Here is a 17,022-nt window from a genome sequence, read left to right on the forward strand (position 1 = left end):
TGATTAATTGTGTCTGTATTGAGTGGAGAAATGGGAAACTGCAGTATGTGTACGTATTCATCTTACTGCCATCCCTCTGGTTAAAAGAAAGGAGAGGAAAGAGATGTAAAAAATGTGTGATTTCCTTTAAAAATGGGTCAGTTTGACTTCTCTTGATATACACTTCTGTTTTCTGAGCAGCATCTGGTGTGTGAGGAAAGAGACGCAGCGACTCAGATTAGCCAAATTTCTGCTCTTAAACAATTGCGTTTCAATTACAGGAGAGTGAACAAAAACTCTCTCCCGCGTTGTGATAATAAGCCACCACTTGAGCAAAACAATAGCTGTATTATTTCACTGTTTCCTCCTCGATGCCGTCGTTGAGGTTCTGCCTCGTGAGCGGGAGCCTGAATCTCCCGAGCCGCTCGTATAAGAATACTCCATGCAACACTGCATTTTGCTAAATAACCTCTGTTTGATAGACACAAACGTTTCACTCTGTGATCTCTCTGGGCGTGAGCAGAATAAATTAGGGCCAAAGATGGAAGGAAAGAAGAAAAAGAGGAGTTGCTCTTGGACAACAGCACTTATATTTATTACAGGGTAGGAAAATGTCCCCTGTCAGTGTTTGAATCATCACAGCGTCAGCTTAAAAACAAAGTGGTCCCAGTTTCACGGGCGTTTGTCCCCCCGTCTCTCTACAGGCGTCCCGTCCAGCCCCAGGAACGTTATCTCCATCGTCAACGAAACCTCCGTGATCCTGGAGTGGCACTCTCCCCGGGAGACAGGCGGCCGCGACGACGTCGTCTACAACATCGTGTGCAAGAAGTGCCAGGCCGACCGGCGCTCGTGCTCCCACTGCGACGACAATGTGGACTTTGTCCCCCGGCAGCTGGGCCTGACGGAGACCAGGGTGTTCATCAGCAACCTGTGGGCTCACACACTCTACAGCTTCGAGATACAAGCGGTGAACGGCGTCAGCAACAAGAGTCCATACCCTGCGCAGCACGTCACCATCGACATCACCACCAACCAGGCTGGTAAGTGGCCGCTGAGGTTAGGTGGGACGAAAGTGGCGATGATGATGATGATGATGATGATGATGATGTTACCATGACTGTGCTGATCCATCCGCCATAACGTGTTTGTTCAATCTTTCTGCTCCGTAATTCCATTTTTGTCATTTGCGCAGCTTATTATTGCGGTTTAAATCAACATCGTGTCACACGTCATGTTTCTCCGCGTCTCCTGTCGTGTCGTGGGCGTCGCCGACCGCAGCCGCCGCCGCAGCTTTTGTGTCACGTCGCTCCAGAGTGAGTAATGACTTAGGGGCTTGAAGCGAGAGGACAGCTGCTTCAGTGAAAGTTACACATGTAATAACACACTGAAACCTGAGCTCTCTCCTGAGGCCTTCCATTCCCAAATCAAAGCTCTGGCTTGTGAATACATCGTGAGGGAAAAAGGTGTGTGTGTGTGTGCCTGTGTATGTGTGTTTGTGGGGTCCTCGAGTTCACCCAGACCCAACATGTTGCATGTCACACCGCCGCGTCTCGTCCTTTTGTGTTTTATTTACACATCAAACCCGATGAAATTGCGTCAGTTTGCATTTCTCTCCTTCATAAGTGGAAATTCCCGAAATTCCTGCCCTTGTTTTTACCACCGGCAAAGCAAATCATCCCTGAACAAACAACACACGAGTGAGTCATTTTGCGAAACCTCTTCTTGTGGTTCACATCTGGAGGTTGAAGGCTGACTGCGTCGCCGTCTGTCACGTTTCTGTGTTGTTTGTCTCCTCTCTTTGTTTAATGAGACTTTGTTTTGGGAGCGGCGCTGCAAGTCTCGACGTCTCCCTTCACGAGAGGCTACGCGCCACTTGAAACCTGCCTGTAGAATCTAAACAATTGCTTTTGGCAAACTGAACACATTCCTGATCTCAGGAATTGAAAACAACGTCATTTCATTGCTGTACGCTGTTGTGGTAAGACAGATGTGCTCTTCTACACAAGTTTGGTGATTTTACCTAAAATGTCCTTTCACTCTCTCGCTCTCTCTCTCTCTGTACCTCCTTCTCTACCTTTCTGCATTTCTGTGTGTCTGCATGTGTGTGTGTGTGTGAATGTGTGTGTGTGCTTTCTCTGTTTGTACTTGTGATGGATCAGCCAATGGAAACAACCTTTATCCTGTTCTCGCTCTCTCTCTCTCTCTCTCTCTCTCTCTCTCTCTCTCTCTCTCTCTCTCTCTCTCTCTCTCTCTCTCTCTCTCTCTCTCTCTCTCATTCTCTACGTCTCTCTCTCTCACTCTGTCCGTCGGACTGACTTGAGTTTATGTTTGCATCTCTGTGCCAACTCTCCGACTACGTTTGTGATGGGATCTGAGCCCAGCCAACGGAAATGACAGGTCGAGGCTGTTGGTCTTAGCTGGTCCACAGGCTCTTTCTCTGCTCTTATAGGTCTTTGTCTTTTATACACAAGCACCTACCAAGGGACGAACCCCCGGCCAAGTGGAACATTTAAATGAGGCCCTTTTCATTTTTCTCTGTTTTCATGAATGAGACTCTGAAAGGCGCCGCCTGAGCTTGTGGGATCTAATAACACACACACACACACACACACACACACACACATACACACACACACACACATAGCAAAGCTACAGTGTGGTGAAGACAAGAGATCGTCAGTTGAGTCCATGCTGTCAAGGATCTCTTACACGTTTGTCAGTTTTGGCCCCCGGCTGCTTTTGTTGGCCATGCTTTACAATTTTCTCTGTCACATTGTCACATTCCGTGTCATGTACAGTTGACTGCCGACGTTGATGAACTCATAGAGTTTTATACATACAGAGAGTATATATATGGTATATATTCCTATCCTGATTCTGAGCTCATTCTTACATCGAATGAATTCACAATTACTGATGTACTTTGCCCCTCTCGTCGCAGAAATGAACACATTTAGCTCACAAACTGGCGAAACAGAAATCGCTGTTCTGGAGCCCCTTTTTTTTTGTGGGAGTACATTTTGAAATTAAATACGGCCCTTGGCTGAGCGAAGAACATGCCGTGTTTGATTACGACGGCTTTCAGGCCAACGTAATGGCCCAGTAAACTTGTCTTTGTCTGAGAATGAGAGAGGGCGAGAGAGAGAGAGAGAGAGAGAGAGAGAGGGGAGTGGGAGGGATGACAGGGTAGGAAAGGGAGGTAGGGAGGGAGTGAGGGAGCATTCTTTGACCAGACTGTGCGAGTGTGACGGCAAAGGGGAGGAAAATGAGGGAGTAAATAGGTCTGATTATCAGGGTGGCCTAATGGTGCCGACTGTCCCCATCTGACAGGCTAATAGCACACTTGACAGATAGATGTAGAAGAAGCAATGGCCGGGCCTATTGTTGGCGTGCGTGCTGGTAATGAGGTGTCTGCCAGTAATCTGCCAGGCCTGTGCCCGGCCTGTGTGGCCCCTTTGTGGGCAGGTAATTGCACTGTTTCCAGTCTCCACATGGGAGCAGAGGGAGGGAGGGGCTTCAGAAGAATGCTGAAGGAATTAAGGCTAATGAAACTTAAAAAGCAGAGACCCTCTTCACTGTCAGTTAGACAGTTATTACATTGTTACTTGTCTGTTTCTCTGTCTTCTGCTCTTCCTGTGACCGCATCCTCACTTTGCATGATGTAAGAGGGATGAATTGCGCCTCAGCGGGCAGATATAGAGCATTAACAAGGGTTCTAGTATAGCACGGTGGAGACTAGGTTGAAAGTCTGTGAAGTTGTCCTTTAAGTCAATTGTCTTCTGCTCCCAGATCTAGACACGACTTTGGTGTTTACTGTAAGATTAAGGAAAATCATAAAGAGAGCGGTGAGGCCGGGTTACGCTCTGAACCGCTCTGTGAAGAAGAGAGGCGAGAGGAGAGCGAGGAGCGTGTGGAGGAGGGAGGTGGGAATAATGGAGGCGAGGAGAGAGGTGAAGGGATTTAGTGTGAACCACCGAAGAGGCCATTTAACTGCTCTAAATCTCAGCGTGTGTCTGGGAGGAAGGACTGATCAATAGTGTGATTTAGGAGTTCATTCACAGGGCGCTGCTCTCCGCCAGACACACAGATACAGAAACATACAGAGTTTATACTGACTGACCCTCCTCAGGTTATCACTCACACCTGGACCTTTAGTCCTTATTTATGAGCTTGATGTGGGGAAAATAGCTATTTCATGTCTTCTTTTTTGGAATACTCGAATTTAAATCTAAAGGTTAAAACACTGACTGACCACAGAGATTGCTGAATATGTAATGTAGTGGGGTTGAGGGCAGTGAAAAGTGGTAAAAACTACAGAAATGGCAGCTGTATTCTCTTATGTAATCCATCATACAACGCTTAACCCCCACTCATCCACTACTGCAACAGAAGAAGAGGGTATTTTTTATCCTTTTGCACATTTATACTACTCCTTCCTGGGCTGAGTGGTAGTGCGGGGGCGGCTTTGTCAACAACTCATGTGAAAAACTAATATATCTAATGACTGGTGCTATCTTCTCTTCTTTTCTTTCTTCTTTTTTTCAACTAACGCCTGATGCTCAACACTTCCCCGATCTTACTGGCACATCCTCCTTGACCTAGATTATGTGCCAGCAATCCCTCAGACCGCAGAATGCCAAGTATATCTACAAACAATCCTCCTCCACTTAGCTGCAGTGTTTGGAGAGCTATTCCCACAGAAATGCAAACACACACACACACAAACACACACATGCTCCCTCTCTCTCTCTCTCTCTCTCTCTCTCTCACTCTCTCTCTCCCTCTTTCACCGCCTTCTACGGTCTAAGGCGGACCGGGTGGGTTGCATTGAAGATACTGAGATGTAAAGGCAGCGGAGTGAAATCCAAACAACCAGATGAATTAAAGAGATCTGCACTCTGTGGGGTTCTAAAACAGATGAGATGTTAGGCAAACATGTCCATGGAGGCTAGTCAATTCACTACTCATTATGCTGTTTCAGTTTACAGCCTTCACAGTCTCTCCAGTTAGTTTAGAGGGTCGGCGTTTCACTCGTTTCTTCCGCCGCATACTCGTCGACGTGTGTGTGTTAGACGAGCAAGGTTTGTCCCGCAATTTCATCATCTGAGACGCTTCTTCAGGCTCTCTCCGGGTGCCATTTTTATTTAATTTGATGCCTGTTCTAATAAATGGTGGATTCTGTCCCTGAACTCAGAAAGTGAGGCGTTAGCTGCAGGCGGAAATATAAGTGTGGGTTTTGAATGGCGCTCCAGCTTCTCATCATATCTGACGTCCTTGTTTAGCGTAGGAGCCGCGTGTGTTGGTGTGACAGTAAACACATGTAACTCCTCTACGGCTTCTTCTGTTTCTCTCCACATTGAGGTTTTTCCAGAATCCTAGAAGCAAAGTGCATTTTTTGCAAATATTTCCCTCCATGGTTTCTTGACAGAAAAACTGTAGCGCTGAACTGATCCTTCATTTTGATGTTCGAGAAAGGCCCATTTCCATGTATTCATGCCTGGCCTCAGGGCCGTCTCAGCTCCCCTCTGAGCCCCCTCACACACACACGCTTTTGACAGTGACACAGAGCATGACTGTGGTGTTGTAGCTCTTATTAGGTGGCGGCGCGGTTCGATGGAAACACAAGTGGAATCAGGGAACCAGTAGCTTGGTACATGTGAGTAAGTGCTTGTGTGTTAGCAAAAGGGGCTTTTCTCAGTGTGAAAGAAAACACTTTCTGCATTTGTGTGTGTGTGTGTGTGTGTGTGTATCTGCGTGTAGTTTCGGCTGAAAGCATCTCTGGTTTAAGTTCAATTACTGCAACATTCTGTCCACTGTTTTTGCTCAGAGTAACTAAAGCGTAGAAGGAACTTTCAGCTGGGAATTGAGATTTGAAAGCTCTGCTGCGTAGGGAACGCTGACAGAAAGCAGCTCACACTTAACTCATCACACAAACTCACAATGGCAAAGGCGCCACATTGGATGGGGGGTCGGGTTCATTTTGGATTGGAATGCGTAAAAACAGTGCTGCCACAGTTGTAGATTCTACATAAAGAAAGACAGAAAAAAGGCAGAATTTGGATATAGAACCTGCATATTGATGAGGCGACCTCCTCACCTCGCCACATTAATTATGGTGACATGACACTATCATGACAATGCTGACAGCAGAGGCTCAGGTGTGTGCCAGACATGAAGCACGATTGTCTCGCCTCTTCAGTAGATGAATCTTACACAGGTTAAGAAGCCACTTACATAACTCTCTCTCTCTCTCTCTCTCTCTCTCTCTCTCTATTTTTTTTTTCTCTCTCTCTCTCTCTCTCTCCCTCTTTCTCTCTCTCTCTCTCTTTCTCTCTCCCTCTTGTCCCTTGCTCCCTGTCTCTCTCTGTCTGGGGCCAGACACTGGGAGGCTCTGACTTTGATTAATGGTGAGCCAAGCTCTGCATTAAAAGCCAGGGGCAGCGAGTGGGGCCAGATAAAAGTGGAGCACACGAGCATGCGGAGAGAGAGGGGGGGGGGGGGAGTGCAGGGCACAGTCACCCATCACTGTCAGCATCATCGTCCCAGGGTGACAGTGGGGGGTTGTGTGTGTGTGTGGAAGGGACAGCAGTGCTCCGTTGGACTGAACTTAACCCTCGTCCAGGCACGACACATCGTCTCTGACTCTGGCTCTTCACACACGTTCTACATCTCTTTGCTACTTTTGCTCACAAGCACAAGGTCACTATCACAAGCTGTTGTCAGTGAGATCTTCAAATCCTCCGTCTGTGTTTTTCATCGTCCATTCATTTCGCCTGGACCAATTATGAGTTCTACAGATTTATGCAATGGACTTGCTTTAAAGACTTAATACTAAAAACTGTCCATGAATATAGTTCCTTAAGTCTTTGGAAAGGCCTGAAACTGCAGAAAAAAACATCATTGATCCAGTAAAACAGTGGTTCCCAAAGTGGGGGGCAGATCTACTGCAGGGGGGGGCGCAGCACGGGATCGGAAGAGGAGCGATGTGAATAAGTATCACCTCAGGTAAATGAATGAGGCAATACCTCTTCGTCTCGCTGCAGGAGAATGAGTGTCCAGAGCGTGACCAAACAGATCAGCCGTCCCATATTGTTTTATATCGTATCTCCCACCCGTCAGACCGAGCAGTATTGTTTTATATCGTGGGGAGAAAAAGTTTGGGAACCACTGCAGTAAAACATGATATAGACCGAAGGTGATTCACCTTAGTGGATTTCAAAGATCCTCACTCTTGTCCTCAGTCACACCAGGTCTTACATCCATAAAAATCTCTATATTTATATCCTGATATATTCATCCATGAACAGGCCTGAATTCAGCTTCCATTCTTGAAAACAAAGTCAAAATAAAGTGAAAAACACACCATTGTGCCTTTGAACCGGTCAGTCACCCACCTTTCTCACCTAATTTGGCTCCGTCCAAACATTTGGCCCTGGGAGGACGAGGCTTTTGGAGTATTAGTTTTTCTTGGCAGCCAAAACAGCGCTCCTATCCTGTGATAAATCCCTGCGGCGTTTCTGTCAGACGTGTGTCAAGTTGACGGGAGACGACGTTGACAAATACCTCAACTGTTACTCGTGGCTCAGAACTAATCAATCAACCACTCTGTTGTGTCTGGGTTTTGTTTTGTTTCTGACACGCAGATAATAAGCGGTAAATATATACGGATTACAAAAGTGCCGTCACATTTGCAGGCATGTGGCGAACTTATCTTCTTGTCTTTTTGCTGCTGAACGCCTTTAAATTAGGTCCGGTGTTGTGGAAATGCCTTGGAAAAGCTCAGGGCCCGTTTTTTTTTTTTTTTCACGGGAGGAATTTGTGTGGGGAGTGCCCCCTCCCTCCCCTGGGGTCTGTCAGGAACCGTGTGCGCCTGTGGCCGGTAATTGATAATGTGGCCCAGGCAGGCAGGCCGGCCCTGGTCAGCCAAGCATGAACCGCCCCTGAGATGCTGAGAGTGCAGCGAGGTGAAGCTCGACGTTCACACACTCCCGACTAGGCTAAGAGAGGGAGGGGGGCGGGGGAGGTAGGGAGAGAGGCAGATAGACATATAGAATCAATTCTAATTAGTGGGATAAACAGCCTGTTACTTTTACATTTTAGGAAACCTAAATGAGTTTCGCAAAACAAAAGGGTTAAATGCATCTATAATCTATAGATGTTTCTATTCAAATGAATTGAAAGAATAGTCAAAAAATTTGGTTGTAATTGGGTTCAGGCTCATTAAAAAGCTGCAGCGGTTTGGTTTCAGGTGAACTACTGAAGTAGTTTTATCTTTTATCTTGGCTGCAGAGTATATTTGACCTTTTTAACTGCAGATTAAAGATGTGAAATCCCGTCCTTCAACTCTGTTAATGGTTCCACACACACACGCGCACACGCCCACACGCATGACTTTTATTACAGATGATATGATCCTTCTGTTCAATAATCTCCAAAGCAGCTGAGGAGGTCGGATGATGGAGGGAAGACAGTGTCGAGGACAAAAGCAATGGAAAGAGTGGGAAAATTGCGGCCATGTGTGTTAATGGAAAGTCGTCGTGCGCATGTGTGCGCGTGAGTGCGTGCGTTCAGGTGCACTACAAATGATGCACTTGACTTCACCACACCAAAAAAAGATCACAAAATGAGATCAAATATCATTCCTTTCAAGGATTGGAAGTGTTTTCTGGTGTCGACCTTTCTTATTTTATTTTTTTATTGCTGGAAGCAGAGTTTTGTCTGTGCAAACCGTCGCGATTTAATGGCTTTGGTGACATAATTTGCACTGAAATTGGTAGTAAAATGCAACAGAAATGGAAGAATCAATTTGACTGCAGTGTTTTCACACCCACAAACCTCCTTTTTTAGGTATTTACATTATTCATTTTCATAGAAATTCTGTTATATCTTTCTGGCTCCATTTAAGTTCATCATTTTATTGCCATTAGTTATGAAACAGTGTTTGCTTGCACAACCCAATGTACATTACTGAAGCGCTGCACAATTTGGAAATCCAGACATATCCGCTTAAAACGCTGATCTATCTACTGGAGCCTTAGATCTTCGCCGTGGAAAGTTTTGTGGGAACGGGCCCAAATATGCCCCTGGAAAACTGAAGAGAAAGAACTTTTAAAGCGTTTGGAGCTGTTAATTATGCGACACAATGCACACCGGGGGATGTTACAGTCTGACAGCAGCAGTCACGGTGTTTCAAAATGGAGTCGTACGCGGCGTGCTGATAGCGCGTTCGTCACTTTGGTGTGCAGCTCTCTCTCCTCTCTCCTGTTTGTTGTTAAAAATTATATTGGATGCAAATTCCTCTCTGCTGGATTCACGTTTACCAACCCACAGTATCATATTATAGCCCAGCAGAGACACTCAGGCCTGATATTCTAGCTTTTAATGAGAACATTGATTTTTTTTTCGTACCAGAAAGACCCTTCAACATTCTACAGACAGCTCTGGATGAATCAAATTTGCTGCAATGGCCAGTTAATCTTTTAATTTGCCTCATTCTGTGTTCTTCTTCTCTCTTGTCTGTGCGCAGCTCCCTCCATAGTTCCCATCATGCACCAGATCAGCTCCACCATGAACAGCTTCACGTTGTCATGGCCACAACCAGAACAGCCCAACGGCATCATCTTGGACTACGAGCTGCGCTTCTATGAGAAGGTGAGTGTACGTGTTTTATTAGCGTGTGAGTGGATTTCCGTGTTAACCTGCGAGACGCTTGACGCTTTTGGACTCGAGGTGCAACTTCCTACGTACCGAATCATCTAAAACTCCAGCAGATATCCATGTGCAGATATTACTATAATGTCTTCTTTCAGCGTGTTTCTTTCCATCTGTTCCACTGTTCTTTGGATTCTTATGCGATGTGAATAGCTTGACCTCTGCTACGGGTCCGCTCAGCACAGCGCGCCAACCTTTCCCGCTGTGAAAATGCGTGGAGTTTTTGGGGGGGGGAGCCACATCGACCTGTCTGCTCACACACAATATGGCTGCTTTATTAAACCGGCGGCCCTACCCCACAGCGCCTTGTGCTGCCTCGGTATTGACCTGTAGGCTTTTCCCAAGACTTTAGACATAATGATACAGAGAGATCGGAGCAACCAGCTTTTTGTTTGGGCCCCTTGTTTGTCCTCCGAAGGCCGATCGATGGGCAGAGCAGGGCCGCTATTAGGCAGCCACTTTTCCCCTGCCTTTGTCATCTTAAGCTAAGGCTTTTGTGAGGCATTGTGCACCTTAACCCATGTTCTCCTCTGCAAATAAAAGACAAAAATCAATTGAGTTTAACTTTTATGTATTTTATTTTTTTGATGTTCTTTATTCCCCTGCAAAGTCGTTTTAGCCGAGGCTGTCGGATCAATATTAACAGCTCCAACTTAGAATAGTGAGTGTTACGTTTAGCATTTTCTATCAGAGAGTGAGAATGAGAATGAGTGAGAAGAAGAGTGAGATGGGAACTTTATTTAACCAATCACAGAGGCTCTGCTTCAACCGACATTGCACAGGTCACGAAATTGAATCAGATCCCAGCGGCCCTGAGAAACCTTATCTGCCAGTGGGCTTAGCCTGGTGTAAATAACAGTCGTGCTGCCGCCCCATTAGATCATGAATATCAATGCAACCTAATCCTATTGATGTTTATGTAGCGTGTCCTCGCACAAATAGATGAGTGCTGCGTAATCACAAATTAGAGAATTAACGAGGACAAGATTGCTAATTGCAGCCGGGTGATTCAAGTGACAGAGGTGGTGCTCTCTGCTGTCTGCCTCTACCTTAATGCACTATCATTATCCTCCTGTACCTGTTTGTGTGTGTGTGTGTGTGTATCTCTGTCTATCTGCAAAATGCACAACTGCATGTGTGTATGGCGTTTAAGCCACAGTAAGTGAGTTGGAGCCACACTTCTCATCTGTGTTTTACCCTCTGTTTCGGACTTAACAAAGCCTAACATCAACTCAAAAGCCGACGATTTTCCACCAGAAAAGGTGAGATTGTGTCTCATGAAGATTATACACCCATCCAGCAAAATGGAGGCTATTACGGTACAAAGTGCTTAAAATTTATAGCTTGTTTTACAGGTTTTATGCGTATAAGAGTGTGACAAAATGCCTACATAAATTTCAGTCTCACACAAATTCGCTTATGTTATTTGCATTACTCTTTATACGTGGGGAAGGAGGGAATTATGTTTCATTCTGTGGAGGTCAACCACAACAGCACCTCCGTTCATTCTCCGACTGAGGTTCCTTGCAGTCCATAAAGTCATGATGTGGCTTTTTCAGTCATAAAAGGCAATTACGGATGGATTTCTATCCCCCTCCCTCTCCTATAACACACTCCCCTGCACGCCCGCAACTTATAGACTGGATAATACAATCGTAAAAATTTAACTTTTTTAAAATGAAAATTTAAAAAAAAATCCCTCCCTCGCCTTGTGTGCTGTTGTTTTTAATGCATCTCGGCAATGGCTGCATTAATCTCGGGGCGGTCACGCTGTTACAGTCACAGAGTTGATTGTCTCAGCGTGCCTGCCACAGTCGGCCGGTCCTTAGCGCAGCGGAGAGCTGTCTCACACAAACAGACACACACAGACACACACAGACACACACAAACACACACACACTCACACTCACACTCCTAACCCAAACACAGCAGCAGCTTCCTCAGCAGCGTGGGACTGTCGCACCGTATGTTGAGCAACACCTCAGGGTAATCGTCGATTATACTGAATTAGAAAATGCTCCTTCACTGCACTTTGGTTTTTGTTTTACATGATTGTCGCCATACACACAGGAATTCTATTTGGAGCATCTTTTGCAGTATTACAGGAAAGGTGCATATAAGACAAATAAGACATTGATAGCAATTGAAGACATAAAATACAGATCAGGAGTCGAATGTGAGTTCTGTAGATCAATGAAAATGGATAACACTGAGTTAAGAGCAATAGCAGGATAACAAGGATCCAGTTTGATTGGAAGCAAAGGTGGAATTCATCCATTTGTCGAAACAACTTTTTGGAAAAATATAGTGTCTGTAACCGTAACAAGAAGCCAGTCTAGGATATATGAACCCCCAAAATGTCAGTAATACCATCCATCATTTGATTCAGAAAGTCTTAACTCGGCGTGTCCCAACGTGTCTGTGTAATCTGGACCGTGCAGTGTAGGATGGAGGAAGAGGACGGTAAAAGACTCAAAAGCTTCACGTTTCGCACAAGTTCACCCAAAAGTGGCGATGGCCGTCCACTCCACAGGCTTCAGCTCCCGTCTCTCATTACAGATTAAGTGGTCCTGGGACCCCGTAAATTGGGAGGCCGGATGAAATAAATTAAAGTTTTTTCTACGGGTGGGGGAGTGAAGAAAAGGTGGAATCCCTCGTCGTCGTCCGGGCTGTTTCTCCTCGTCGCTCTCTCCCTCTGGTTGCCGGAAAATTTGGGGCAGGTGGAAATAAGTCAGCATAGCGGAGGTCAGGCCCTCCATTAAGGCGCGGAGCAGAGCAGCCACTGGGTCTGGTTACTGATGTGTGTGTGTGTGTGTGTGTGTGTGTGTGTGTGTGTGTGTGTGTGTGTGTGTGTGTGTATGTCAGAGAGAAGTGTGTGTTCCGTCAGCGAGCTGTGTGTGTCTATACTGTATGTGTGTGTTTGGTACATTTCGAGGTGACAGGTAACTATTTAAAGAAGAAGTTTCCATTTTGTTGGTGTTATTTGTCCCTCGTTCTAAATGAATAATTAGTAAAATCATCAGCACAGAATGCAGCAGGAAGCCATGAAGAGTCTTTTCTTCCCCTGCCATCAGCTTTCAGACGAGACAAAATACCCCCCGCCCCCCATCTTCCTCGTTAGTCTGCAGGTGAGCAGAATTTCCTTCAAAGACCCGTTTGAAGAAGATCGCCCCCGATGACGAGGAGGAAAACAAAATGAAAAGAGAGACAAAGCAAATAATGTTTCTTCCAATTTGACTCATGTGCCTTGTTCTTCACCATCATCATCATCACACACACCCACACACACACACACACACACACAAACTGGATTATGCTGATATAATATTTGTTTATTTCACTCTTAAAGGCTTTAAGGTCTCTAATGTGTGATTTTAAGTCCCTTGTAATTCCACAACGAAATAATCACGATGTTAGGCTTCTTTAGCATTAATGTCAGTCATTTGCATTTTATAATGGAAGCGATTTCGTCTCTTTAAACCTCAGGCATTACATTTTAATTAATGGAGGAGTGTTTCTTCCTTGGTTTCCACTTTACTAACATAATATTAGAATGTTCTCAGGATATACGCACGCCCCTCTTTGTCTTTGTGTGTGTGTGTGTGTGTGTGTGTGTGTCTGTGCGTGTGTGTGTGTGTCTGTTTGCGTGCATGTATGTGTGCGAGCCCGTGAGGAGGACACATGGTATCCCATCACGTCTGTCTTTGAGCCAGGCGGCCATGCTGTCCATCCTCGGTGGTTGCCATTTCTGAGATACAGACTGACACACACACACACACACACACACATACGCACACATACACACACAAACACATGTACATACTGTGCATCCCCGGCTCTGCTTCATTATAGAAGGAACAGGGGACATTTATTTGGCTCGTGTTCCTCTGTGTGACGTGTGTGTGTGTCTTGGCCCAGTTGACAGATAACCTTCATGCGCCGTTAGCATATAATACATGGGAACATTTCCTGATAACAATCGGAACAGTGTTCATTAAATTTCAAATTTCTCTTCTCAGTAGTCTCAGTTATTCACTCGTCTCAGCGAGTTAAACTCCCTGCGGTGTTTCATGTCTGTCATTGCTGGCAGAGCATTGTGATTGGCCGCTGTCCCGGTCATCCCTCCCACCTGCCTTTGTCTTTATTTAGCTAGTTAGGGTGTGGTCCTCCTAATCCCCATTTGACTGGCAGCGGGAGATGACTTGTCATAGCTGGAACTCCCTCCTGGCATCGCCGTTTATTGGCTATCTCAAATCTGCCGGAGTACCACCTGCCAGCTCATTTTTAAGTGGCAGATGTGTGTGTGTGGTGTGTGTGTGTGTATGTGTGTGTCACATAATCCCCATTTGACTGGCAGCAGGAGAGGTCCATTCTTGGTTAAGGGATGCTCCCCGTTGGCATTTGTCCATCTGTCTGCTCACCTTTTCCTCCTGTCCAACCTAGCAGCTTGGGGCGTGGCAACATTCCTGCATATAAGTGCTGCCACACGTGCTTCCAAATCATCATAATTTCAAGGTCTAAAGCATGGAAACGCAAATATCATAAGAGGTCATCAGAAAAATCAGATACATGCACAAACTAATGAGACCCGGGCATGAAAACTTGTCGTTTAGACATTAAGCTCGCTAAACCAGTTTGCATCTATTTCCTAAGCGTCTCCTTCCTCTGGGCGATAGGATGAAAGCTCATTGGTGCGATGCGTCTCCCATCCCGAGCCTGGCAAACATTTGTCTTCATCAAAACTCGGAGTGTCCAATAAGAGCTAATGTGATTGCACACATCATTATGTGTGTGTGTGTGTGCATGTGTGTGTGTGTGTGTGTGTGTGTGTGTGTGTGTGTGTGTGTGTGTGTGTGTGAGTGTGTGTGTGTGTGTGTGTGTGTGTGTGTGTGTGAGAGAGGGAGGGGGCAGATTTCATAGCTGTGTTTACCTCATCTGCTCAATGACGGAGCAACCGGAATGATTCAATTACACCAATCAGATTGGATAATGATTTCAGTGTGGGCTGCTTCTGCCTCCAGTTTCTTATCGCTTCCTGCCATCGTTGTCTTCCCACCCTTCAACCTCCATCCTCCTCCTCTCTGCCTCCCTTCTTCCTCCTCGCCACTCTCGTATTTGCCCTTTCTCTCTCTCTTTTAATGTGTGGTCACGCATCAAGCGGCACACACGGTATGTTTTACCAATCTTTGCTTTCATCCGCCGCGCCCAAGCCCCCACCCAACCCTAACCCACCCACCCTCCCTCCCTCCATCCCTCCCTCGCCATGGCTGCTCCTGGGCTATCAGCAGCCTGCAGCGGTGTGTGTAGCGTAGGTGCAGTCTTATTTTCTGGCTGTCATATTCACTCTGGGTTATGTGAAGGTGGCAGGCCTAAGTAATTACTGATCCCGTGTAGCAGATAGCTCCAGTAACCCCCCAAAACCGTACTGCAGCCTGGATAGAGCCTGGAGAGACAGAGCAGCACAGTCCAGAGCTCACAAGGAACACCGAGCAGCCAAACAGTCATTTCCTCTGTAATGAAAACAAGGTATAAACACCAAAAAACTCATTTCGCCATCAAATTTCAAGCGTTCCTCTTTAATTAAAAAACGCTTTCTGTAGGCGTAAGAGTCGCCGTCGCCGTATTCAAAGGTGCCTACTTCAGACAAACAAAGCAAGATGTAATGTTTTAAACTTGCCGGCGGTAATTAAAGCGCCTCATCTATAGAGACAAATATGCAATGATATTCTGTTACAGCTCGCAGCGTCGCTCCGCCTAATTTACAACAAATGATTGCTTTTAATTGCCCTATCGTGTACGTGTGTGTTAATGCGCAACTTGGAGATACTGTGTACACGCCGCATGTGAGATACTGTGTGTCTGCTGCATTGTTGCGCGCACCATTAAAACTGTCCAAAGCCTGATTAAAAGGGAACAAAATACAAACATTAGCGTCGTCTGCCCTTTGAATGGCGGCAGCAGGAAGGCCCGCTTGCTTCCACTGTCTTCTGATTGGATTTTATTCTATTTATCTCCTATTTTTCCCTGCGTGCTTTATCGGTAAGTAAGTACAGCATATTCCCTACGTCTCTGCTTTAGACCAACTAAGATATAGATACAACATAAACCCATTTTCTCCACGTTCAGCCCACTCGCCGATGCAATTTCCCAGCCTTGCTCCTGCCGCCTCTTGTTACGCTGCAGTTTTACTTCACCGTATCATTTAACAACTCGCCGATCTTCCTTCCAGGACCATGCAGAGATCAACTCCACGATCCTGCGCAGCCAGACCAACACGGCGCGGGTGGAGGGCCTCCGTCCGGGCACCGTGTACGTGGTGCAGGTGCGGGCGCGCACCGTGGCCGGCTTTGGCAAATACAGCAGCAAGATGTGCTTCCAAACGCTCACAGATGGTAAGAATCACAGAGCCAGGAGAAATGGCGCACACACACACACACATAGGCGACACACACACACACACATGCATGCACACTCCCTCTAACACTCTCTCTCTGTGCGGCTTCATTATTATTAGTAGCAGGTATGATAGAAAGGAAGTGTAATATTTGATTGCACTTCTCATCCTACAGCTAAATTAATTTCGCTGGAGTGTGTGTGTGGGTGCCGTGAGTGTGTAGAACGCTGAGTGCCTTTTGTTTGTGCAACTAACTGTGCTTGATCCAAAATGCTTAGCTAATTGGTTTTTCACCAAGTCCTTCTGTTGCTGGAGAGACATCCCAGAATGCATAGCTGTGATTAGTAGTCGATGTGATTAATTTTTTTTTGGCCCACTGGTCGGGCTGGGGGATGGGGGGATGGGTGGGGGGGTGGAGGGTTGGCGAGAGAAGGTAGAGCTGACGAGGGGCTGCAACACCTGCTACACTGGCACGGGTCGGGATGGAACCATGTTTTTTCCTCAGCGAGTGCAAGGACGTGTGTGTGTGTGTGTGTGTGTGTGTGTGTGTGTGTGTGTGTGTGTGTGTGTGTGTGTGTGTTCGCGTGTGTTCGCGTAAACCCATCCAACTATTCAGTCTGGTCGGATAGAGCGTTTGACTGGCATTGCGCAACATTTACCCAGCTCGCCAGCCCCGCCCCCCCTCCCCTCTCCTCTCCATCCTGGTCTCTGTCGTCCGGTCACCTGGGCACAGTCCACGTCCAGTCAGAAGACAAGAGTGACATTTCCACATTGTTCCGCGCTAATGAAGACAATAATGATGAGCGAGGCCGCTGCGATCTTGAGGGAGGGGAAGATGGGAGCCATAGTAATGATGATGAAGGTGATCAGTGTGGCTATTTACCTGCGCGGAGCAGATGTGGAATGGTCCTGGCCCCTTTGCGCTCCCTCGCGGCTGC

The 17,022-nt window shown here is 46.4% G+C and overlaps 1 protein-coding gene across 2 annotated transcripts in view; it reads left to right on the top strand.

The window, feature by feature from the left end:
* The window catches only part of ephb1 (EPH receptor B1), a 129,111-nt gene that overhangs the window by 85,778 nt on the left and 26,311 nt on the right, over positions 1–17,022 (top strand). For both annotated transcript variants that reach the window (XM_076144889.1, XM_076144890.1), the window contains exons 5-7: positions 684–1,019; positions 9,506–9,630; positions 15,920–16,082. In XM_076144889.1, the coding sequence (XP_076001004.1) occupies positions 684–1,019; positions 9,506–9,630; positions 15,920–16,082 (624 nt within the window). The remainder of the gene's footprint in view (positions 1–683; positions 1,020–9,505; positions 9,631–15,919; positions 16,083–17,022) is intronic.

Source organism: Genypterus blacodes, unplaced genomic scaffold, assembly GCF_046128005.1.
Source record: "Genypterus blacodes isolate CSIRO-AG114 ecotype Tasmania unplaced genomic scaffold, CSIRO-AGI_Gbla_v1 ptg000029l_1, whole genome shotgun sequence".
Taxonomy (NCBI): Eukaryota; Metazoa; Chordata; class Actinopteri; order Ophidiiformes; family Ophidiidae; genus Genypterus; species Genypterus blacodes.